Source organism: Diadema antillarum, unplaced genomic scaffold (genome assembly GCF_040938485.1).
Source record: "Diadema antillarum isolate AM-2024a unplaced genomic scaffold, OU_Dant_1.0 seq00001232_RagTag, whole genome shotgun sequence".
In the NCBI taxonomy this organism is placed as follows: Eukaryota; Metazoa; Echinodermata; class Echinoidea; order Diadematoida; family Diadematidae; genus Diadema; species Diadema antillarum.
Genome location: NW_027272020.1, coordinates 1 through 27,137, shown reverse-complemented (window position 1 = coordinate 27,137; position 27,137 = coordinate 1). Strand labels below are relative to the sequence as shown.

The window sequence follows — 27,137 nt, the reverse complement described above, 5'->3', positions numbered from 1 at the left end:
CCAACCACATAGTATACATACATCGTAAATGTATATTACCTTGCCTATCGTTGTAACATAACGCTTGAAAGTCTCTCGGCAGTTATATCCCCCCTGATACAATTTTTTCCCCGCAGAGCTACGCGCTTTGGGAAAATATAGTCTATAGGGAAAAATATACACCCTCGAGGACGTCAAGTGTAATATTATACCTTTAAAAAGGCAAGGCAATGTCTGTGTGACATCGACTAGTTAGTGACAAAGTTTATCTCTATCAAAGACATGTGGCTAGCACTTGAATCAACCATTTTTTAATGGGTTTAATGCTGAATTAAACATGGGAAATGATATGGTATATAACACGACGACATACATACCACAACTTCTGCCATGATTGATACATTGCCACCAAACGAAAAGTCAACTAGTATACCACGTCAACAAAGGTTGTAATTCAAGCAGATAATTAAAAATGTATACAAAGAGTTTTGGCAGAATGTGGCACCGAAGATTATCAATCCTGAAAAATTCGATAGCGATGGTATAATTTGTGTACAAAGTGTACCTATTGAATAACATCATCGAGGTGTACATCCTCCCAATTTGTTTTGATATCACTCTACACACGCCCAATGATATAATCACAATTTATTTTGGGGGATGGGACAGGGTGGAGTTCGCAACAAACTCTGTCAAGTACCGAAAAGGAAGTAAAGTAGATGAAGAGGAAAGCTCCTACCATATTAAAAGACAGTTAAATGGAATGACTTCAGTCGAACAAAATAACTTACTATAATCCATGTCGTAATACAACAACAAACAACAAAACCCAAGCACATAATCATAAGCAGTCTCCCACGCGATCAAACCATACCGCACTTATACATTATATCTATATACATAATATGGATATGGTATCTTTTTTTTTTGTACAATATGATGCAAAACTTTGTGCTTAATCCGATACATGTATCCGACAATGTCAAGGTAATACGCATGGAGACTGGGCGTAGGAAAAGCTGCAATCTCAAAAAGGCCAATCTTTGATAAAATGCTGCTGTCAATGTACAATACTTGCCGCATGAATCGTTTCATCAAACAGCGGGTTCGATGACGATCGACAAAATCATTCGTTCATCACTTGCTCCGTCCAGCTAATGTTTGCCCTTAAAAAAAAAAGAAAAAAAAGTTTCCTCTGTACGTGGCATGGTTGTACGGGGGAAAAAGGCGCCACTGACACGCCAATCAGTATTTCAGCACCATGTCCTCTTCTGCGCTCTGATTGGATGACGAGCCGGACACATCCATGGCGTCACAATTTGAATTCTCCATGTCATCGCTGCTTGCTGGCTTGTTGGTGATAGCAAAGGGCCATGTCTGTGGAGAACAAGACGAAAAAAAAAAATAACTTCAGTGTTTTCCCGGGGTAACTGTTGGCTTATTATTATTTTTATTATTATTATTATTATTATTATTATTATTATTACAATTATTATTATTTTACCACGACTATCTTTAAATCTGCTTTTGTACTATTTTGTCCTCCAAATACCATGTTCAAACATGGAGCTACAACACGAAGCTCCATGGTCCGAGTATGTGCACCTAATAAGTCCTTGGTGATTTGTTGTAAATATACTGTTATATTTTCTAAAGAGACAAAATGTAAAGTTGATTCACATGAAGAGGCATCAAAATGCACGGTTTGCAGTATTTGCCTCTCATGAGAAATTCGGAGAGTTCGTTAACGAGTAAGCTTGCTCAGCGAGAGGCCGCAATTGTTTCGTCACTGCGAGGAAATGATTATAATATAATATTCGTCTATTGAAACAATCATTGCTACAATAATAGCCTCTTGACCAATTTGATCTGTCTACTCATTCACCTGGAGTTGATTTCTCATCACTGGAGGAGAGAGAAGGGGAAAGAGGGAGAAAAGGAAAGAGACATCGGACGTCCTGATCATGGCGGAAAGGGGAACCCCCTTCCTCTTCACACTTGCGAGGATGGTGGACTAATTACCTCCCCATTGAATAATGACGATTGCATCTTCGCTATAAAATTATCCTTGTTCTGTCACTGTTTCACTGAAAGTGCATTATCTCTCTGAAATGTTCAATCATGCCAACTGTAACAATTACGTTCATATAGTTATAATAAATGGCACTAGAAAATTTAATGCAATCACTTCAACAATATTGCTGAAAAAACCTGATTATCATACATTTCGTGTTTATACTTCAACTTTATTAGATTTTTCTTTTTTTGTGTGTGTTTGATTTGGTTTTGTACCCGTCACTGCTCGTCTGTTGGATCTCCTAATTTAAAAACACCGAGAGTGGGACGTGGAATCAAACAAACCTGCTTTTATGTAGGCCCTATAGGCCCTACCAAGTTTCTCTATAAACCTCCGGTATTCCAATAATACTGTGCAACTGACCATTTTGTTCAGTCTTTATACGCGCAATAAGAATATTCAGTTGTTTGTTGCTATGATGTCTTTTCATTGAGAACTTTGATAAGAAATAAAATGAAATGAAATACTACGTGTATATGGATCATCTTCATTTTTTTCACGTTTAATAACAAAATGATTACAGATTATGTAAATATCCATAGACATCTGAAGAAATATGTAACTTCGAGAAATCAAAATACAATACTCTGTATTTGCCTCATCTTCTTACATTCCATTACTCAATATTGAAGTAGGACAATCAGTAGTGTCTCTGGTAAATATATGCTCTTTTATGTCTATCAATCGAATTCAGGAACTGCCTGAGATAACTTGCTGATTATCTATCACTGTGTAAATGATGTTCAATCTTTATTCCTCTCATTCTAAAATAAGTACATGTAGGCTACAAGAAGAAGAGGGAATGAATGAAATTCTCTGTAACATATAGCTAGGCTTCAGTCATAGTCGAACCAACCAAACCAAACTAAGAGTATACAAACACGCATAGTGATCACATTCAAGCTCATACACAACGATGTCTATCCTGTGTCCCCTAGAAGTTATTAGGCGTCCCAGATGCCCCAATGTTTCGCTCAGATAAAATCTCATTTTTCATAACAATGCAGTCGTTCATGTTCCCCGGTAAGAGAAACGGGAGCAAGGAAATTGGGTCTTCGTCGCATCATCCATTTATGTCACGCCCGGGTAAACGAGCTTTACTCCACACATTAACAATCTATTTCTAGGTTTTAAGAGAAAGTGGGAGGGGGAGGAGATGAGGACTTGTATCTCTTGAGGAAACATTCGCGACATTTTTATGATTGAATTCGCGCCGCAATGCATCAACCTTTCAAACGCGACGTGTTTGCAAGGGGGAGGGTGTTGAACCCAGTGACCCCTGACCTGACAGTGACGTCACACGTGAGAGAAGTCATGCTCTTATTCGCTGTAATGCAAGGACGGCAAATTGGAGTTCTGAGGTTGAGCTATGATGAACACTTCTTCCGAAGCCAGCTTACAAGATTCTATCAGTCTCCTGTAGTTTGATCATTGATATTACTATATTAGTTCATAGATACTAATACATGCATAATTATTATAGATATAGTATGATAACATAAATATTATACATACAATACAAAAATATATACGTTAAAGTATACGAATGAAGTACTCTGCACATTTTTCCTTTTTTTTGTGCACAAAGACCATTGAATGAAAGAGCTGTGAATAGATGACATCGTCTACTTAGCTGATTTGCATATTGATATAACCCATGCGATTGCGATTGATATTGTCATTTTGTTGAAACTTCTACGTGGTCACAATTTGGGGAAAAAAAAAAGATTGTACAGAAATAGTTACAAAACCATACCGACACGATTGAAACGGGGGAAAATCAAAGTGAATAATCACTAGGATGGACATTTACATAATATATGGATGGATATGTAGATACATACAATACAATATGACCGAAAGATACAGGGAGAGAGAGAGAGAGAGAGAGAGAGAGAGAGAGAGAGGGAGGGGGGGGGGGGAAGGAGGTGATTGTGTCAAAGAGAAGACATCCAGTCTGTATATAAGCTTTCTCTACAATACATGTGAGTGATTTACTTCAGTCGATTCTTTTTTTTTCTATGTATAGTACTCTGAGCACATATATAGAATTCTTGCTGGATTTGGCATCTAAATGGGACGATTTGATTTAGGGATTCGGTTATTTTTTCTATTCATTTGATACAGATTCTTTCTTCCTCACAGTCAGTCCGGTTACGATGGCAAGGGAAGCACAACTCAGTTATCGAGAACTTGGCATAAAGAAGTAAGCAAAGAGGAACCGCTCGTCTTTATGACCCCGTCCGACACGGGTAATAAAAAAGAAGAAGAGAGGGGGAAAAAAATCTCAAACGCGTGCCCAAGCAAGAAATGTCTTCATCTTTCTCTTCTGTGAAGGGTTACAGAGAGCTGTCCATCGTCAATCTTTTTTTAAAAGGAGGACAATGAAAAAGAAAAGACGACAGTTATAACAACAACAGCAACAACAAACGAAGAAACGGGGCCAAATGCGATTAATTGTTCTGAATTGCCCAACAGAGTTCGGCCATGCAAAACTCCTCGCTCAAACCACGGAGGTGGAATACCACCTCCCTGCTCAAACTAATAACCGTCATCAGGGCAGTCCGTAAGATTCGAGATAAGAGTATGTAGAACGCTGGGTTTGTCGAAATACCGTACTACAGCAACATCATATCATAACTTTCTCGCATCTCGAAATGAATCATCTATTGCGAATTCCTTTTATAAATCATTTCTAAGTCATTTCATACCCGGAAATAGAAACAATCTAGACAGGATGAAAGCATCGAATTGACAGTAAAGTAAACCGCTGACACTAAAAAGAGAGAGAAAAATGCATAACGCCCCCCCCCCCCCACAAAAAAATAGAAAAAAAATATAACAACAAAAGAAAAGTAAGTCTTGTACCACTAGAATCACAAGTTCGAAAGGCGAGCTTTGGTGTTGGGTTATTCATGAGATATCTTCCGTGACCATTGGGGGTCCAGTTTCGCAATTTTGGAGAACCCCTTGATTTACGATCTCCTCCCGTCCACGAGCAAGAATCCCACTCTGGCACGTGCCTCATCCTTTCACGGGCTGCGCCGCTGGACCGTTGGGCTGCAACAGGGAGCTGAGAGGTTCACCTCCCTGACTGCAATGAGCTTGCTCATAGCATGGAGCTACTGTTAGTAGCTCCATGCTCATAGATCGCCGCCAAATTTATTGTGTACGATGTATACATTATCCTTGATTCAAAGATAAAAATATAACCTTTAAGAATCCTTTAAGATTTTGTCGAATCCACTGAACTTTCACTGGTCTGATCCTTCCATTTCACTGCTCTATTAACATGGACAGAAGTTCCCATAATCTCGCATTTTTGTGACCCCATGTCGCTCCATGGTGACCCGTATAACCAACACATCACTTCCGGGAATCGGATGTGCCATGTGTTAAATGGGAAATTATTTTCTGTACAGGCAAACGGCTCATACACGGCAGTTTCGTCCTACGATTTTTTATAAGACCTTCTTGAAATAAGACAATGTCTGACATTGTTTTGAAAACTTGAAAAAAAAAAAGAAATTGGAGCTTGGCTGCGAGAAGTCTTCTGAATGTCTTTGATATACTACCAGCAGCTGCAGTGTCGCATACGTGCAAGCATATTCTTGCAACATACCTCTCCTTTGGATTTGTCACTAGCCACTGGTGTCTGGTAATTACTGCTTAGTATGTAGGCCTAAGCAATTGACGACAGGTGTGAAGTATGCGCAAACAGAGAGAGCGTGTATCATGAATCCATGAAGCATCGGAGGGTTGAAATCGCTAAAGAATACGGGAGAACATTGGGATGGGTTGGGGAAATATAATGCATTGATATCATTATTGCAGTCTATCATGGGGATTGGTTGGAGGGAGTATAGACTCAGCTAAAAATGAATTTATCGCCGTTTTGCATAGCAGGCAGAATGATACAGAATTAAAATTAAGGTTAGTAAGCTATTTGAAAACATAGATACTGCCAAAAACAAGGCGAAATTTGTCAAAAAAAGGCAAGGAACTTGTAATTCTTATTATTGCCTAAAAAAAGTTAAGAGTTCGGACTATTCGACCCGTCATGAGGAGGGGAGGATGGACCGATACACGGACACTCTGGTATCGCATAGATTTCTCTCTGAACACACTCATGCCATCCCGGTTGGATTTTAACAAAACTATTGCTACTGTTACTGTTAGATCGTTGCATTTCGTGTAAAATTCAAGCAGAACACAAAAGGAACAAGACATCCCATGAATACTGCTATTGAACTAACACCACCAATCAGTAGTTTGCAAGTGACCTCCAAAAATTACTCTCATATCAAATTCAGTTCTCGTTTTCATCTTATACAGACATGTGCCAAGTCACTTTTGAATTTGTTAAAAGAAACAAACACAAAAACAAAGCAAAACCAAGCAGCACTATTTCTTGACATCGTAATACCACAACAACGGTTATCGTGAAATTCAGATATATAGATGACGGTAGAATTCCCCTAATGCCATAAAAGTAAAACAATTTCTTTCCAATGACATTGGTCAAAATATTGTCCCTCTACAGACGATAGTTTGAATACATCAAACCATGGGGATAGCAAACCGACAGATTTCACACGTTTTATTCTATTTTCAGAGGCATGACATTTGCTTTTTAAATTGTTGGGAAATGACGTAACAAACACTGTTCGGCATATACAGGCATATAGGTAAATCAGTTCTACTTTACATAAACGCATTGAACCTAGACAAGAGATCCACTATTTCTTATATTTCATAATTTTTTAATTCTTTTATGACGGTTTCTTTTCCCCTTCCTTTTTTCCTGCCAAATATATTTCTTCATCCTCCTCCTCCTCCGCTTCTTCTTCTTCTTCTTCTTCTTCTTCTTCTTCTTCTTCTTCCTCCTCTTCTTCTTCTTCTTCTTCTTCTACTTCTACTTCTTCTTCATCTACTTCTCTTTTTTTTTCTTTCTTTCTTTTTCGGGGGGGGGGGGGATGGGCGGGGGGGGGGGGGGAATCAAGATAGAAGGACATTGGGTAATTGTCTATAAGCTACAGATGACAGACAACACGGGGTTGTATTCTCAATATAGCACTGAGATGCATTCTCAAGATCTCGTCGCCGTTTAGGCCGCTCTGTTTTTATTCTCGTAACCGTAATTCACGTTCCACGCGTAGCGTCCACTTTGCGCTCGCGTGCTCGGGTGTAAGAAAACAAATACTTGATAAATCACCAACAAACAGCACGTCACCGGGCCGTCATTCACATTTTCCTGACCACGCTGATGAACAGAGCCGAGCAGTTTTTACATCATATACTTATACCATTACATACATCTAGGCGACTCCCGTTCTTAATTTACAGGGCTCTACACTAACGGTGGCCCGGTGGCCCGGGGCCACCAAAATTGAAAGTCGGGCCACCAAATTTCAAAAAAGGGAAAATTTGGTGGCCCGCCTCGGGCCACCATTTTTTTTTAAAAGTACGTCAATTAATTCGTAACTTTTTGCGCCGGAAATTAGCAGTTATATTTGTTTAAAGGATGGATGAAAAGGACTGAATGAGTGCCTGAGAGTGAGTGTTGCGAGTTTGTTGAGGTTTATTTATGAGTAGATGAATGTCCAACTTCCAATTCTTACTATGACAGGATAAAACTTAGATATTTGACTCAATAAAAAAAACCAGGACTTTTAATGTTTTTTATTGTTTTTTTTCGGGGCCACCAAATTTTTCTCTCGGGCCACCAAAAATTTGAAATTGAGGATTTTGGTGGCCCCATCGGGCCACCAAACAAAAAAGTTAGTGTCGAGCCCTGTTAAATGAAGTCCTCGGGACCAGCATTTTTTTTTTTGTTGTATCGAAATTTCGATACAGTCAAACAGTAAAGCACAGAAAAATATTCAATTATACAGAAGATAACTTTCAGGACTTGATTTTTTTCTCTTCTTCGTTCTATAACGAGAATTTCGTTATCTAAAAATGATCGTCATTACGGGGAAGACGCTGTATTCCTAAGTATATGTTTAGTAGATGAAGTTATACCTCATTCCATGCTTACTCCACTAACATTTAAGGAAAAAAAAATCTTTTGACAAAAGAAAGCTATAAAGTTTCCCTACTAAACAGACAGGAATCTGGGGCAAAGGCATGTGCATGAGCCTTAAAGGAGGCGAACCTCTCTACAGCGAGTAAATTCACTGAAGAAAACAATGTCAGTAGGAAAATGCGATGATGCATAAGTCCACTATAGTAGAGTGTCTTAACGACCAGAAATCATCGACTAACTGATGGTCAAGAGAAAAACACGATTCATGCACAGAGTCAACAGATAAAATATAACCTGGCATTTTCGTTGACAGGAAGTATGGGATGGATTTCTGCTGTTATTTCTCTAATTTCTCAAGACGTAATGACAGTGTGACTCATAATGTGGGTCCTCTATCTAAATCAACATCCAATTCCCATTATTTGATAAATCACATGAATGAATTTGTGCACTGCATAACATAAGATATATATCATCGCCTCACACCCCCCCCCCCCAAAAAAAACCAAACTAAGGAGAAAGAATGCAAAGAGAGGGAAAGAAAGCAACTAGAGAGAGAGAGAGAGGCAAGGGGGGGGGGGGCAGGTACAGGTAGATAAAGGGGGGGGGGGTAGATAAAGGGAGGGGAGATAGATGGGAATGGGGAGAACAGAACTGAAGTGGACATGGTGGAGGTGAAAGACATGAGGAAGATGGATAGGACCAGGGAGGTGGGCACCTCCCTGATAGGACCATGGAGGTGGGACCATGCACCTCCCTGATAGGACGGGGTAAAGATTATGGACTGTTGGAGGTGGCATGCCCCCTCGTAAGAAACCATCCAAGGCTCCAAGGTGCAGGAAAAGCACTATTGAAATTGATTGGTTGTAGAAATGGATGAATTTATGACACCTTCAATGCCTTTTTGTGATTTTTTTTTCTTTTGTCGTTTCGTTCTAATGATTACCATGCTTCATTTTCACTATACAAATCGACCAGAACATGAGGTAGAAGTACGAATGATCGCGACAGATCGAATACATTGGCACTGGTAGATCTAACATACCGGTTCTCATATCAAGTTTCATTCAAACTTTAACATTTCAGCTTGTTTTCTATCCTCGTCTGATGTGACTGACTTTTGTTTTCTTTACTTTTGTTTGCATGACTTTGGTCTTTTTATTAAATAACATTTAGCATTGTATCGGATCTTTCTATTGGATTAATGGAATTACCTCCCCGTCCCTATCCCTTCGTCTGGACAGGAAAAGTGGACAATTACCCAAGCGTTGCGAAAATAAAGGAACGTAAATTCAACAAATGCAGATTCCCATTCGTGAGTATGCATAAGTGGCAGCTTACGCTTGAGATACACCTGGAATATTATGCTTTTGTTTATTCCTTTGAATTGATTTCAATCCACTGCATTTACCACGCCTGCACCTGTATAAAACTTACGGTTCACCTGTATTTACCGGTTTTGTCGGGCTCCTGGAAAGTCGATAGTCTTATATAATGCCCTCCCACTTCCACTATATTATATCAAACTTGAATACCTTTGATTTCTTTGTTGCAGTATTGACTGCTGCTGTTTGAGAAAACTATGCTGCAAAGTATGGCGATCTGTTGTGTTTCTTTGACATGAATGCATCGACTTCCGACTTGAAACTGTTGAATGTAGTTGCTTCCATAGCTGACTTTTAATGGTAGAGAACAAGTGGAACAAAATTGACTGAAGTTATCACACACCTATCATTCTTCTGGTTCCACATCGTGACCCTTCAAGTCAGCTATATGCCATCAGTCATTTTTGCTCGTTGCACTCCGTTTCCAAACTTGAGCATGGAGCAACAATGCGCTGAAAAAAAAAATCCCATCTAAAAAATGACCCTCAAGCCAGACGGGTTATGGAGTTTGGAAGAGCACTTAAAACGTTCATTCTTTTATCATCACATTATGCTAAAGAGACAAGTCGAAAGACCGGGCCTAACTTGCAAATTAAATGTTGATGACTTTTTCTTCATGTCAACGCCCCCCCCCAAATAACAACAAACAGTTTTCACTTTTATAACCTATACCACTTCTCGAGGCTGCAATCTCGCCTTATAAAGCCAATAAACAAATGAGAATTGAGATCCTAGGGCAGGGAGACATGTTTCTGGTCACAGATTGTTTTGAGCGAACATGATGAATACTTTCAGCATGACCAATGAATAAACGATACACAGAATTTCTTGAGCATGTTGGTTATCACGTTACAAAGGAGAGATGACACACTGAGTTTCACATTCAAAATGAGACAACATTAAGGCAAATTGATAATGCTGATTGATACAATGGCTACGTTAGGAGACTGGGGAGGGAACCACACATTGGTTTATGGGACAAGTGAATTGAACGGAGGAAATAAAAGTTGATGGATAGTTGTGAGTTGCCATGGCAATCCTCACCAGGTTAAGTGGATGCATGAGCCTCCCATCCAAGGCCAAGGTATCATCGTCCAGAATCCTCTTGAGATGTGAGATGTAGCTGGAGGCAAGTCGGAGTGTGTCGAGCTTCGAGAGTTTGGTATCGGGCGGCACCCACGGCAGGCTCGTCTTCAGCTTCGAGAAGGCTTTGCTTAGCACCCTCATGCGGGCACGCTCCCTCGCGTTGGCCGCGCTGCGCTGGACGGGTTTTATGGGGCCTCGTGAACCGCAGCGGGAACCTCCACCGTCGCCGCCGCCTTTTCCTCCGCCTCTCCTCCTGCGCGCACTTCCAGCACGGTCCGTGGTCTTTCCATCCCGACTCTTATTAGCGACACTGTTGTTGGACGGGGGACTGCGGCTGCTATCCGACGAGGCCGTGCTCTCGCCCGACAAACTCTCCGAGTCGACGCCTAGTCCTCCATCTAACCTGCCATCCTCTCCGCTTTCTTTGGTCTTCACAGATTTCCCTTTCAAAGATGATGGTTTGGGAATTATTTCGTGGTCGAAGTCCGCATCGTTGAACTCAGAGTCGCTGGTGATAATGGGAATGAACTCAAATCCGGGCAACATAATGCTTTTCGAGGTATTCCCCAGGGGCTGAAAGAGTTGTATGTATTATGGCGTTCTTCTAAATTTTTCTTTTTCTGTTTTATAAAAAATGCATTGCTGACTGAATATGAAGGGAAAATGAAACCCCTCAAGTTTACCAACGAAACAAGAACACCAAAGAACGTCTTTTTTTTTCCTTGAGCGGAACTATTTGCTCGATGGCTTTGTCAAGTGCCTTGGCAATTGATGACACTCACTCATTGACGCGCGATAATTTTCGTTGATGTCGGATCGGAAAGTACTGTAGTCATTAGGTAAACATTACTTTAGTATATCCAACATGATGTGCTGCAGTAGTCCAGTAAATTCCGTCCAGCTCCCAAAAGTCATAAACGCGTGGTAAAGATGCCCGTCACTTCACGCGAGGCTACCGAATGAATCAGGAGAATGAGATAGGAAGTTGGGATCGAGGAGGAGATAAGGGGAGGTGAGGGAGATCGGAAAGATCCAAATGTTTGTCACTTCAGCGTGTAGTGGTGGGGTGACGATGTGTGTAGTATGCCACGCTTGCATCTTTTCCCCCGAATGACCATGCGCATATCGAGCCGATCCAGATGGTGTGAAGGGTATGGGGACAGCTCTACTTGCTCGCTGGCAGTTGTTGGTTACCTTGCCTTAGAAATTTCGGCCGAGGGGGAAAAAGGCGAGCTGCCTCGGCGGCTAGTCTTTCGAGCCAACCCTTGGGCGATAGCGCCCGTGACAAACTGTTTTCGCAACTTTCTCTCACAACTTTTACCGCCAACAGGCATGTTCCCACAGAAAACATCAATCCCACACCAAAACAATCAAACTAATCCACCATGTCCACGACATAATTGTTTTCCCCGCTTTCATAGGGAAAGGTTGATATCCCGCTGCGGTAGGATGAGGAAAATATTAATGAAATCTTCTTCGGATTTTCCTTATAGTATACTACATTAATGTTCTATGACGACAGGAGAACAAGTTGATATAAACATATGATATTTCAATGTCATCAGAAAATTGTTTTAATGTCTCATTTTATCAGGCATTCTAACTTTCTGAGTTTTACGAATCTGAACTGGACCAAAGATCACATATTGACCAGTGAGTGCATACAAAGAAGCAGAAAACCGGTGTATTTCCGTGTCTTTCTTTGTATCTTTTCTAGTGCTTTCAATTGATCGTATAGATTTGGTTGAGACCAAACTTCAGGTTTCTGGCATTTTTCCTTTTTGTGAATAATGAGAAACCTCGTATGAAATATGAAAGAGCGTGTAATTCCAAAAGAGATTCAACGTTTATTCGATGAAAATTGGTTTTGAAATGGCTGAGATATCCAAAACAGAGCAATCCTGATAAAAAGATGGAACCTACCTTTATCAAGATCGCTTTGCTTTACCTTGTTTTCGGATGTCTCAGCCATTCCAAACCAATTTTCATCTAATAAACTTTGAATTGCTCTTAGAATGTTGTGGTCTGTATCATTTCATAAGTGGCTTCTTGGTATCTCGCAAAAAGTTAAAAGCCCAATCCTCATCTCCAGGTTTCCTTGAATACTAATACCAGCCCTTTGTGCGGCGTAAGTTGTCAATTCGTACAAAACAGAAAAAAAGAGAAATCGTGAAGATATTGAAGGTGACTCTAATTTGATGGCGATTCGTATTTCACTACCCTCCGAAAACGAGCTTTCATATCACGTGGTCACATGGTCAAGTTGATTATGAATATACCCATTACTTGGAGTCTAGCTTTCGACATTATGTCTACAGATCAATCTCGCTTCCAAACTTTTAGTCCAATTGGAACTGAAGGATGCGAGGCCACAACTGTATTTTGCTGTGAAAGAGAAGATTTGCTCGAGGAGTTGTAGATAAGCAGGGGCTGGAGCTAAGACTAAAAGAATACGCTATGGAGGAGGTTCTCTTTCCCACCTCCCTGGATGACACCGTGACTTGCACGGAGCAAAATGTTACCGCGTAGATTGTGGGTGAGACACGAGCACTTCTGATGCCCTCACTTCTTGTATACGAGCATTTTTACCAATGGAAAATAGAGGAATTGCTTGGGATCCCGGAAGAACATTTGTTTGAGGCATGGACCTACAAGATCCATGATTAAGGTAAGACAAAAGGGTATAAAGAGAAAATGAGCTGGACACACTAAAAAAAAAAAAGAAGTCACTTTCACACATGGTATAAATGAATATCATATGGGTAACCACATAGATAACAATACTACTTGATGTTAGATATCTTCGCCAGATAACTATTTTTTCTTTCTTTTTTATTATTTTTTTTCTGTAGTCGCCTGATTTAGCTTTTCTAATCATTAAAATACTGACATCCCCATCCTCGTATCCCTGAAGAAGATGAAGAAAAAAAAAAGGGCCGGGCAAGTAAAAAGCTAGAGCTGGACAGAAGGAGAAGAGAGAAAGAAAAAAAAAATATAAGAATTAAGAAAAAAAAAAGGGCCGGGCAAGTAAAAAGCTAGAGCTGGACAGAAGGAGAAGAGAGAAAGAAAAAAAAAAGACTATAAGAATTAAGATTGATTGATTCCGTTTTGTTAGGGAGCCTAAAAACACTGCGATTGCGTCCTCCTCGGAAGTAATTGGGGCCCCCTGCATGCAGTCTTATAGTTCAGGTGTACTCTTGAGTCTTAATTAGCTGTAATCCAATTATATAAAAATACACAGTCATAGCCACACTCTCAGTTGACGTGCTGTCTCATGAGTCTTGAATTCGTCATGATGAACAATCGTCAGACTCATCTCTATAAATGAAGATTAGAGTAATTGAAGGTAAAATTCTTTATTAGTTAATTGTCAATGTATAGTGGATTTTGATGAGAAAGGACCGTTCCGTTAACATTTGTGAGCAGGACTAGCGAACTTCAAGGATAATGTTTATTGTTTGTAAAAAAGACAGCAAAGAAAAAAAATAGATATAAATGATGATGATGATGAGGAGGAGAACACAGATGATAATAAAATTGATCAAATGATAATGGTGATGACAATAGGAAGAATAATACTAATAATATTGATATAATACTAACGATGATAATAAAAATAATGAGAGAAAGAAAAAGAAGAAGAAGATGAACTAAGGAGAAGAAAAAGATGATGATGAAGAAGAAAAAGAAGTGGTAAAAGAAGAGAGCTTTACATAATTATTGAATAAGAATCACAAGTATCAAAAATGAGAAAGTTTACAGTTAATTAATTACAGTAAGCAGAGTGTTAATCAGATGTTTGAGGGAAATTGATCACCATGTGAGAGGTCGTATGACAGGAAAGTGGTATTCCAAATCTAAACGAAATCAAACAACGTAACAACAGATTGTTGCATCTGTATACGTATAGGGAATATCGGCCTCTCAAGAGAGGGAAAAATCCTACACCTCACTAATGGACAGTGACGTTGTTCTGCATGTAGAATAACTCCCTAGAAGTTGATCAAACATGAAATAGGCGGAATGTTTTCTCTCGTTTTTTTATTTGATTGGAATTAAAATTTCCTCTCCTTTGGTCGATCTGCTAGTAGATAATGTGACCGTAATGCCCTTAACATAGTTTATGACTATGTCGGGTTTTTTTCTTTTCTTTTAATGAGAAAATGTGAAGTTACAACGTTTATACTCCCCACATACGGGGAAGAAGACAACGTTGTGTAAACAATGCCTTGTGACAAAAAGACATATCCGTTGTGGCCAATGTGGCCATGAAATGTAATGCGTAGATGACGTACCAACAAGATAAGTATTACTTAATTGATTGACTGTTTCGCTATTCATTGATATTGTACGCTGCGATATTAATGAAGTTGTTGAGCATTATGACCTCTGCTTTCAGGAAAATCGGTCGTGAACAGCATTTCTCGTACTTATCAAAACATTTTGATTTGACCAAGGATCCGGTGCCTCCTTGATTTGACCACCAGTGCTGGTGGTGGATCGGAGCATGAAGCTCCATGATCGGAGGAAGGGCGCGGCAAAGTTTTGTGGTTGAAGGAAAGGAGACATATCAGGGGATAACATCGTCCATAAAGGATAACATGGTCAAGTCAGTGTGACGTAACGATATTTACACGGATCATCCGGGAAGGGATATCCCACCACTTGCGGGCAGGGGAGATGTACCATTTTTCTCGGATTTTGGTCTATCCCCAACGTTGGAAATAAATGGAGGCATGTGCATACTTCACGTTGTTCGGCCACATCTTAGAATGTTTCAGAAGAAAAAACAACAACAAAATCTGATGTTGCCCTGTGTGGGGGAGGAAATCCTTTAGGCCAATCAGGGCGGAAATCCTTGCTGATAAGTTTGGGGAGGAGGGGGAAAAACATCATAACAGATACAAAATCTCCGTGTGAAGTTATTCGTTTCCGAAACGATTCAGCCATGAATTCAGCGTTTTAAGATTGCAATGTCCATGCCATTTCTTACTGCAGAGAAATAAGAAGAGATAATAATCCCGACGGTAGCTTGGAATAACCACGCTCTACCCCCCCCCCCCCAATCCCATTGCATAATCGAGCCATCACGCAAGCAGACAGAAGACAGACAGGAGACAGACAAAAGACAGAAGAACACAGACGAAAACAAAAACAAAAACTTGTTACCTTCTCAAAATTAAATGTAGCTTCTCTTCTTTCTATTTCTTTATACGGGGTGTCCACTCAGTTCGAGATTGACTGTGATATGAACAGAAAATGAAACAAATGGCGCAGTGAAAGTTTCAGTAAAAGGAGAATACAGTGTACCTCCTTACCATGGCGGTAAGGAACCTCCTTGGTGTGCACAAAGTATCAATGGGCTTTCTTGCAGGTGTAATTCATCGTTTACCAAGAGGAGATACTAGGCGAGCCTGGGCCCCGTTTCATAAAACTGTTCGTAAAGTTACGAACGACTTACGAACGACTGGTGATCATGTCTTGTCTTGAATTATTAAAATTCTGATAAGTTACAGCAGATCAGAGCTGATCACCAGTCGTTCGTAAGTTGTTCGTAACTTTACGAACAGCTTTATGAAACACTCCCTGGTTACAGATGGTTAGTGCCTCCTTGTATGAGTATCGGTGATTTTGGGGATGCAGCGATTGATCTTATCATCAGCGCAGCGTCAAGCGCGACCCGCTCCAACCCTGATTATTCAAGATTTTTTAAAAAAAGCTGATAGCACCATCCGTCACCTCATCAGACGTTACTTTGATTTCGATTATAATATTGTATAGGTAGACGAATGAGGCGGTCGCTGAAACTGTTCAACCACTTGCAGTGTTCGTCGTTCCCTTTGTATTATGATTACTGGGCACCGTTTCATCAAAGTTGTCAGCGCTGACAAGTTGTCAGTCTCTGACAATTATCATAGTAACAGTCAGCGACAAAGGGTTTTCAGCCAATCAAAGCCAAGAATTTCACTGAAATTGTCAGAGACTGACTACTTTGATGGAACAGGCCCCTGGTGTTGGCAAAATATCGGCACTTTAGAATTATTCGCTACCAGTGCAATCTCCGAACCCCATCCAGATCGTTTCAGAAGCGAACAATATTGTGAGAAACTATCCAGATTTTGGGTTTCACATAAACCTGATATGGTCGTGCTGTGCACTATAGGCCTGCCAACATGTTGATATGTTGGGAATGATGTAATCAATTTTATTTCATATCAAGAGAGTATAAGCACTTAACACAGTTAAGTTAACACATGGTTAATGTACTGTTGGTCCTAAAGGGTTTTCCACTCCATTTCTCTTCATTTCACAAAATACCAAAGTAACACGAAATCACAAAACGTTGTTACAAAGAAAAGTACTGTGAGCCGACATTAGTACTGTGGCATTTCTGATTATAATTTTACACCAATATATCCCTCATTATGATATATCATGCCTCATTTGCACGAATCATCCCTTCTTCGTGGCATGACACATGCAGAGAAGCATAAGAAACTGGCGAAGAAGGAGGAGGAAAGAAGAAGAGAACAAAAAATAACTGAAGAACATACATATTCTGTTTTATTCGTCGTGCTCCCCTTGGGCCAAAGAAATTCCTCTATTGTTTTCTGTGTCAAGTACACTCTAAACTGTTTTTGCTGTTCAATTTCCTTTCTTAGCATGTTTTTTACCAGTGAGTATACTGAAATGAATGCAAATTCTTCATGCACTGTAGTATTCCCAAGAAGGCACCATGTGAGACCTGTCTAATACCTCCTTGGCACTATCAGTGAGGTTCTTCTCACCTCCCTGATTATACACAACGTATTTTGAACATCAAGTGCAATTGGTACATTTCTTGAGATTCTCTTTGAAAATCTGCAAGCAAAGACCTTAAAGGGATTGTATAGTATTGGTTGAGACTGAACTTCAGGTTTTTATCATTTTTTGGTGAGATAGTGAGAAACCTCTTATGATATTTGATAAAAATTGGTTTTGAAATGGCTGAGATATCCAAAACAGAGTGATCCTTATAAAGTGTGGGCCCACATTTTTTTTTTTTTTTTTACAATTGTTTCGTTTTACTTTGTCTTTGGATGTTTCAGCTTTTCCAAACCCGATTTTCATCAAATAAACTTTGAATTCCTCTTAAAATGGTATGCTCTGTACTATTTCATTAGTGTTTTCTTAGTATCTCGCAAAAAAGTTAAAGCCTAATTTTCATCTCCAGCAATACTGTACTTATCCCTTTAAAAAACTCTCACAACCCACTGCTATGAAATCTCGACACCTCATTTGGCCTTGACCATCTAGTGACAGCTAGAAATTCTCTCAGCCTGTGGTATCATCTCTGTCAATCATTCTGACAAGGTGTCAATCATGTTCACGCCGCAGCATTGTCTTACGTAATCATATGCGGAGACGCTGATTGGTACAATTACGGGAGGCGGAGCGCGCGGTGATTGATCGTAAACATACCTGATTCGTATCTCGGGGCTTTCACCCAAGCTTTGTTAATACGGGCTGATAAGACGGACGGGCCTGGGCATGAAGTGGGCTGATGGGGGGGGGGGGGGGGGGGGGGGGGGAACCGTGCGGAAAAAAAAGGAAAAAAAGAAGAAACGTGGTAATTGTCCTCCATGCTTCGTTTCATCCGAGCAATTATCCGGGAAATGGAACTTTTGCGACCAAGGTTTGCCACGGGGCGAACTCAATCGGTAGACTCGATACAGACCCAGAATGAAATTTCCTTCTTTTTGCAATAAACGTGACGCAAAAACACTAAGCTCTGCTTCTGATCAGCACTGTCAAATGAACGAGTAAAATTGGTGACAGTGACAATGGCTAAGCCCTCATAACCCATACGTCTACGTGTTTCGTTGTATGTATTCATTTTACAGAATTAAAAATAAATATGTTTCATGTACTTCCATGTACTAACCCTAACCCTAACCTTAGCATACTTGGACTCTGGAGAGATCAGTGCGTCAAATTTCATTATTTCCTACTGATCCACTAAAAACACCTTCGTTACGGTTGTCAATGCAAGCGAGACAACCGTTTCAGGCAGGGCTTACCTAGAAACGAACTTGCAAACCCTCTTCACTATTCAAGACAGTATAACCTTAGAACATATGAACAGAAGATATGTATTACTCTATGCCCAATTTTTATTTCTATAATTTTATTTGACCAAACCGGAAGATGATTATTATAATGAATTCTAAAATATATCATTTAATTATTAATCCCTTGTGTGGTTTGAGTGCCACCTGACACAGAAAACTCCATAATTTGTAGCATTGTACACATTGTCCTAAATTGATCCCTGGCACCAAAGAGTGAAATGAGTCTAGTCATGAAATTGACTCCGTGAGATGAGACGCACTCTTCATTTCATTTCATTTCATTTCACCTCATTTCATCACATTTCATTTCATTTCATTTCATTTCATTTCATTTCACCTCATTTCATCACATTTCATTTCATTTCATTTCATTTCACTTCATTTCATCACATTTCATTTCATTTCATTTCATTTCATTTCACCTCATTTCATCACATTTCATTTCATTTCATGTCATTTCATTTCACCTCATTTCATCACATTTCATTTCATTTCATTTCATTTCACCTCATTTCAATACATTTCATTTCATTTCACCTCATTTCATTTCATTTCACTTCATTTCATCACATTTCATTTCATTTCATTTCACCTCATTTCATCACATTTCATTTCATTTCATTTCATTTCACCTCATTTCATCACATTTCATTTCATTTCATTTCATTTCATTTCATTTCATTTCACCTCATTTCATCTCATCTCATTTCATTTCATTTCACCTCATTTCATCTCATCTCATTTCATTTCATTTCATTTCACCTCATTTCATTTCATTTCATTTCATTTTATTTCATTTCCTTTCATTCATTCTATTTCCAACATAAGCGTAAAGTACAATATGACATTTGCATATTCATTCGAAATCAAAGCAGCTCATTTTTCATAAAAAAAGAAACATATAGGTTAAGAGAATGCAATCATGGCAGGCAAATTGTAACTGAATTGTATCAAAGAAAAGTTGTTGGAAACTATTAAAGGGGAAATGAAGTCAACATTTAAGTTACTCTGATAAGAAAGAGTAAAATATTACGAGTTCGACGGGCATGAAAAACATGCTTTTCCACCAAATTTGAATCTTCTATGATGATCACATTCTGAGATTTGGGTCAAAATACAGTTTGCTATATGATGGCGGCCATTTTGAAAAAAAATGGCGGCTGAAGACGTGGTCGGAAAAAAATGGAACCAAAGTTTTTTTGATTCAGCAAATTGACCAAGTTAACTAAGAAAAAAAAAATCTATTTTGGCACGAAAATCTCACGGGATTCAATATTTCGACATAGACCGTACATGGTCAGCTCAGTCATTTGCGTATTCATATCCACTGTACAAGAGCTGTTTTGCAGAAATTAACAAAACTTTAAATTTCATAACTTCCTCACAACCGATTTCAGTTTACCGTTTACCGTTTACCGAGATTTTACTCTTTTTTTTATCAGACTAACTTATTTTTGGACTGGATTTCCCCTTTAAGCCTTCGTATTTGTATCTTTAGTTGTTATAGAAGCGTCATGGTTACACACAGCAGCACCACAGATGGCAAGTACAGATCGCCAAGTTCAGATAGACACAAGATTCTTCCCCCCCCCCCCCTCCAACTTTTCTTTTCTCGCTCGGACACAAGTTTTGCTCGTTCCCAACTGCGTTCCTGAATCATTACTGGGCCTATATGTCAATTCAATGCAATCTCGACAAAGTTGCGATGCGAGATATTATACACACAGAGATTTGTCATTCACACCATGAATTGTTGCCGCCAAGCTATCTATATACTGGGACCCATTAAAAAAACAAAAAACAACAAAACAACAACAAAAAAAACACACACAAAAAAAAACTTCTCATCAGTGACAAGCTGTCATTCATGTGACGAGCTACTGAAATCCTTGCATCTGATTGGCTGAGAGCAAATTTGTCATAGAAATGTGGCAGTTGTCACTAATAACAAGTTTTATGAAACGGGCCCCAGGTGCAGCATAACTCTGTAGCCTATATGCAGATTGTAGTACATGTGCGCAGGGGCCCGCGCCCCTCTTTATTTGTTGTTAAAACAAAAGAAAAACATGAGATGAAACCCGGAAGTAGCACCAGAAATATTGTTTGCGCCCCCTCCCTTTACGCAATTTCTGGATCCGCCTCAGGCCCTACATGTGCTGTGCTAGACATTCGCCAGTCGCTTTGTTTACATCTGCATGTGCTCTCAATTTCACATATAGGAACACAGAAATACTCGACAACTTTTTTCTTTCTTTTTTGATAAAGCAGCCTGAAAAACAAAGTTGTCCTTTTGACTGTCTGGAACCGTTCTCTTGAACGTGTCACTACTGTCACGTGACAGGCAAAAAAATGAGGTTACTGGTCGTTCGGGTATCACAACCGTGGGTGAAGAACCTCGTTAACTCCTCATAAACGTTCGGGAAAGAGCCGATAAGAGGCGTGACACTAAACATGAATCCTAATCCTGGGTATCAAGTGATGGAGTCAGTCGGTGCGTAGGAGAGGGACATTTGTAAACCATTGCTGTGACGCTGGTATACAAAGAGCGATGCATTCTCTCAATCCTTCGACAGATATTGATGAATATCATAATTATTTTAAACATTATGTTATATGTATTCCGAAAACGAAAGGAAACTGAAGGTTACTGTTACTTTGGTAATGTAATCAAGAGATAAAGACTTCTCAAAATAACAGAGCTGATTAGTGGATGGCTGTATTTTAACATCATAAAAAAGACGTATTTTCATCAGATTCGCTTAGCATCTCCCCCTTTCTTTTTCTTTTTTTTTGGAGGGGGGGGGGGGATTAGATATCAAATACAGATAGCATGCCTAGGTTCCTCTCCTTTCACTCATTGTATCTCCAAAGTAGAGGCAAAGGTTTGGTAACAGGGAGTGCCGGGTAAACACTGTGTGTAATCACAATCAAAGAACAGAACAAAGCAAAACAAAACACACGCACGTGGCGCTTGATGCACAAAATGTACTTGGCTCAAATGAGATGATATCTTTGTACAATATTGATTACGAACCTTAGAAAATCAGGATTTCAAGATCATCTATTCAAGCTTTTTATTCTGTAGGACTGTTCAGGATTGTGTTTTTTATTTGATTGTGTCAATCAAACAAAACTAATGAAATAAAATATCCCCATGCATAACAACAAAGTTACAAGTCACAAGAATAGAGGGCATAATTACGACATGTCAGGTTTTGTTTTTCTTTACTTTATCAGCGGCGCATAGTTAAAACCTCGGCAAGAAGAAGCAAACTAATTCACGCCTTCCCTATATAGTGAAGAAGCTAGTCGTTGTGTAATATTCCCGTTTCCCATACTAGAACCTGTCGGGTCCAGTAAAATGCAGACTTATGAAGTTATGTGGGAACATTAGAACAACGTGGGGAACATCAGACTATGCTCATGACAAACCGGCTCAGAACCAATGACCCAAAGTCACATTGCTGTAAGTTGAACAAGATGATCTCGTCCTTGGCTATGAAAGGCAAAAGCAGTAGAACGTCAAACCCAGTTTAGCTTGGGGCGACTCTTCACAAGTCCTTAACGGGTCAAGGCAAACGAATATCTTACTGCGTAATAATAATTACCTTGAGGAGAACAACCTGTGTCGGTTCTGTGAATGTTGAGGTATATTCGATGATTCAATATCCTGATCGTACACATGCCTACTGTTGTGCGTGCATCGAATGACTCAAGCCTTCACGTTTTGGTAGGAATTGTCACTCACGTCAAGGAGCTAATTAGTTTCATGCTCACGTTGATTGCCTTACTTCTGTTCCAGTTCAAAAGTAATTGAAACACTAAAAAGACTATTTTTATTGTTGCTTTATAGAATAAAGAGATAAATAAATAAATAAATAAATAAATAAATAAATAAATAAATAATATATATATATATATATATATATATATGTATATATATATATATATATATATATATATATATATACATATGTATATATATATACATATGTATATATGTATATATGTATATAAAATGATATATATACACTGCAAAAAGTCCGGTGTTAGATAGTGAACACAGAGCTGGTGTTTAATTTTATTGTGTTAAATTAACACCTCCTGGTGTCATTTCCAAATTTTAAACTGTTTTTTGAAGAGTTTCTTAGTAACTGCACTTCTTGTTGATTTTTAATTCAAACAAGACGATCAAGAATTTTACATTAAAATACTAGATTTTTGAAAAAATGTGAAAATGAATTTACACCACAGTAACACCAGATGGTGTGGTCTCTTATTGAAGCTGGACGGGTGTTAAACCATTGATATTAACACCAACAAATATCAAATCAACACCATGTGGTGTCATTTTTTAATTAACACCAGTAGTGTCAAAATAACACCAGGTACAGTGTCAAATTAACACCACGAAGTGTCAGGTGAACACTTTTCAACACCATCACAGTGCATTTTCAACACCTGTGGGTGTGGTCCTCTATTGAAGTTTGATCGGTGTTAGATTTAACACCCGTGGTGTTAAATCTAACACCGATGTTTTTACAGTGTACAATGTTTCTAATATACGGTATGTATATAAATTTGTTCAATCGGGCACTGCTCGCCAAGGGGGAGGATGGGAATTGTTTCCAATCGTCACCCCCTCCAATTTACCGGCCTGTATAATTTGCATAATCCTGTTATAGTTTTGAAAGTCTGAAATCGTCATCTGATATTATCCTGATAAAAATAAATGTTTACTAACCACCACAAACTGTTCTACTGACTAAAAGAAATCTCATACGCGAGTGTTATACCCAATACCTCCTTAAAAGATACCCTATAGCCTGGGATAAAGATCGCTGTTTGGACTCTCCTTCCCGCTCTACATCACTCGTCGCAACCAACTACACACATTTTTATTTTTCTTCTACCTTATGACATAGGGCAACGTTTTGAGGCATGTTTTAGTCGCAGTGGGATATAGGGCTCACACCCATAAATATTTCCCCATAGGGATGTGTGTTAAAAATCAAATTTCAAAAAATTCTGTAAAACAGCTGGGAGAAATGAGGTGTTTCAGCTTCACTAACCTGGATAAGTTAGATATACCCTTTCATCCATCAAATTCTCAGGGTGGATAATTCAGTTCAAATTCTGTCCAGGGGTCCGCAAAGCCAGACTACGAGTTCTTATCACTCAAAAAATCACCCATTTTCCGTACACGTACCCAATGAAATATAGTCCCCTCAAATTCCACCAGAAAAGCTTTCATCTTCCAACCAAAATGAACTTGTAGAGGAATTCATACTCAATATCTACAGCTATTCAGTTTTTTGCCAAACTACATCATTGATTTTTAATCAATTTTTTTCTTCATTTATTTTGGTATCTTTGGTACGAATTTGTGAAGGGGCCTGGGGCATTCCCTTGTATTTACGGGTGTGAGCCCTATAAACAATGTACCGTCCTTGTCACTAGATGGCGCTATAAACGAAAACGCGCTACACCTGACTGTCGCGTGCTTGTACTCGAACAGTTCGACATACTAGTTTATGTGTCAAATTCAATCAACAGGTCAGGATGTGCAAAATCGTCTCAACGACATACAGTAGTCCTCATTCTGTTTTTTTTTTTCTCCAGGAAGACTATAATTATTAACGAAAACACGCCACTTATCCTTTCAATAATATTCTCCACTTATGACGGTCCATCACAAAATCAACAAAGAGAACAACAACCTGTGAAATGGGTATCCATAGTCAATTATATTTCATTATACAAATAATAACGAAACAACGAGTTATCTTCTGTATAAATTCTAAAGTTTAGGATTGTGGTGAACTGCCTTTTATGAAATGTTCTTCGGACACTTCTTTTCTCGAATAGTGTGATTAGACTTGTCTCAGAGGACCATTTCCATTTCTTAACAACCCTTTACACACGCGTCACTTTCAACTCTTATATGTTTCGGCAGGATGATGCTATTGTATCGTAAGATGGGATAAATCACGAACAGAATTTACTTGAAAAGTATGTAGCGTTTAAAAGGACTGCACAGTACTGATGAGGTGAGGATTCAGGTTCATAACTTTTTTTTTTCTTGAGATAATGAGAGACCTCGTGAAATATGGAAGCGCATGTACTTTTTAAGGCCCCATGTCACAGTGGAAATTGACAAAAGTTGCCAAAAATTGACAAAATTGACCAAAGTTGCACAAAATTGTACAAAATTGCATAAACTTTTCACAAAGTTGCTCAAAATTGCGCAAAGTTGTACAAAGTTGCATAAACTTTTCACAAAGTTGCACAAAATTGCGCAAAATTGTACAAAGTTGCACAAACTTTTCTCAAAGTTGCACTAAATTGCGCAAAATTGTACTAAGTTGCACAAACTTTTCTCAAAGTTGCACTAAATTGCGCAAAATTGTACAAAGTTGCACAAACTTTTCTCAAAGTTGCACTAAATTGCGCAAAATTGTACAAAGTTGCACTAAATTGCGCAAAATTGTACAAAGTTGCACTAAATTGCGCAAAATTGTACAAAGTTGCACTAAATTGCGCAAAATTGTACAAAGTTGCACTAAAAATTGCGCAAAATTGTACAAAGTTGCACTAAATTGCGCAAAATTGTACAAAGTTGCACTAAATTGCATAAACTTCTCACGAAGTTGCACAAAAATGTGCAAAGTTGTACAAAGTTGCATGACCTTCTCACAAAGTTGCAAAAAATTGCGCAAAGTTGTACAAAGTTACATTAACTTTTCACAAAGTTATGCAAAATTGCGCAAAGGTTCACAAAGTCACATAAAATTGTAGGGGCAAGCATGGTGTCACCGGACACCATGGTATTACCGGACACGCACATTTTTGCGTTCTAATGACATTCTGTACGCGCGAGACTTCGTAGATTAGCCTCACAGAACTTTGTGTGGACCGAAATCGCAAAAAACGCCACATAAAAATGTAAAAAAAAACGAAAAAATTCACATTTTACCTCAAATTTATAGTTGAGTGACCCGTACCTTGTTTATAGTTAATATTTATGCATGTTTGAATCACATTTCGCGACTGAAATTCTATGAAATCCCACTCACATACAGGAAAAATGCTGAAGATTCTATTAGAACCAAAAGTTCACTGATCAATATCGGAAAAATTGTAGCTATCGTCCTCAAACGCGAACGATGCGGAATAGTTGTGCGCTAAGGGGCACGCAACTCATCACCCGCGCGTGCAGCTCCCATAGACAAAGCACGTATACTCTAACCAGTTGTCGATTTCTCACAAGGTTTTATTGCGTGAACTGTTCGAAATGGTCAAGACAGACATTTTACTGTAAAATACGAAATTTGAGCTTCATTTGCAGATTTTTTTGTGTGTCATCCGCTCGGTGAGAATGTGTATGGTGATTTGTGGGATGAATTGTGATTCTGGTGCAAGGATTAGGTGCGAAAGACCTCGATTATTCGATTACGAAAATAGCGTCCGGTAATACAATGCGATTTTGCACCGCGCAAAAAACCACTATTTTTAGAGGGGTATGTTTGAAGCATATTTTCTAAAAACTGGAACGAAGAAATGACGTAAGTTGGCTGAATTCGTAATTTCCATGAGTCTGTGAATAAGTGGTGTTGTTTTTAGCCGAAATTTCACTCTATGAGTACGGAATTCAAAGCCACAAAGAAAAGCGTCCGGTAATAGGATGTTCCACCCTACTAAGTTCCATTAACCCGTTGAAGACGAGCTGATTTTGCTATTACACGCAATTCTTATGACCCCAGCCCGATTATACCCGGGACTCGTCTTCAACGGGTTAACTTCTCACAAAATTCCACTTTAATTCTTCTCCCTTCCCCAAATGAGGTCCAAATGTGCTTGCTCCGTACATTCTGTGCGTTTTCCTATCTTGTTAACTCTAATATCTTTGGTACTATCAAAGAGTTAACAAGATAGGAAAGCGTGCAGTATGCATGGAGCAAGCACATTTGGACCGCAATCGGCAGTCAGGCACAAGATCGAAATACCGTTCTTCCCCAAAAGAACGGTTTATGGTTGTTTTGGGGCCTGATGAATAATACATAAACCTTAGTCCCGTCATGCTTTGCGATGCGTTGCGTGTTATACCTATGGCCAACAAATGTTTGGTTTGCAGTACCGTTTTTCAAAAAATATTTACGGAAAATGTCATGGCTCAATATTTTTTACAAAGCGCATGAATCATGAAGAATACATAATGATACTTCTCTGTTAATATAAAAGAAAATGAGCCATGACATTTTTGAGAATTTCCACTGGAATACGTAATTAGGCTCGATATTTTTGAAGATTTGAACGAACCGTTCCTTATAGACGTGTTCGAACAGGCGCTTTGTCAAATAACGCAATCTGGTAAGGGTATTGTTTGTTATCAGTTGGGTTGCAACTCGCTAATGTTTATCAATGTAACATCTTATCGTGAAGCTCAGAGACATAGAGTAGAAGGGGGGGGG

The 27,137-nt window shown here is 39.0% G+C and overlaps 1 protein-coding gene across 1 annotated transcript; it reads right to left on the bottom strand.

Annotated features, from left to right (window-relative positions):
* Positions 1-1,224: 1,224 nt before the first annotated feature.
* Positions 1,225-11,101, bottom strand: LOC139745053 (uncharacterized). The gene is made up of 2 exons (XM_071655468.1): positions 10,514-11,101; positions 1,225-1,356 (listed from the first exon to the last, which is right to left on the bottom strand). Exons 1-2 carry the CDS (start codon positions 11,099-11,101, stop codon positions 1,225-1,227), a joined length of 720 nt encoding a protein of 239 aa, XP_071511569.1.
* Between the last annotated feature and the right edge of the window lie 16,036 nt (positions 11,102-27,137).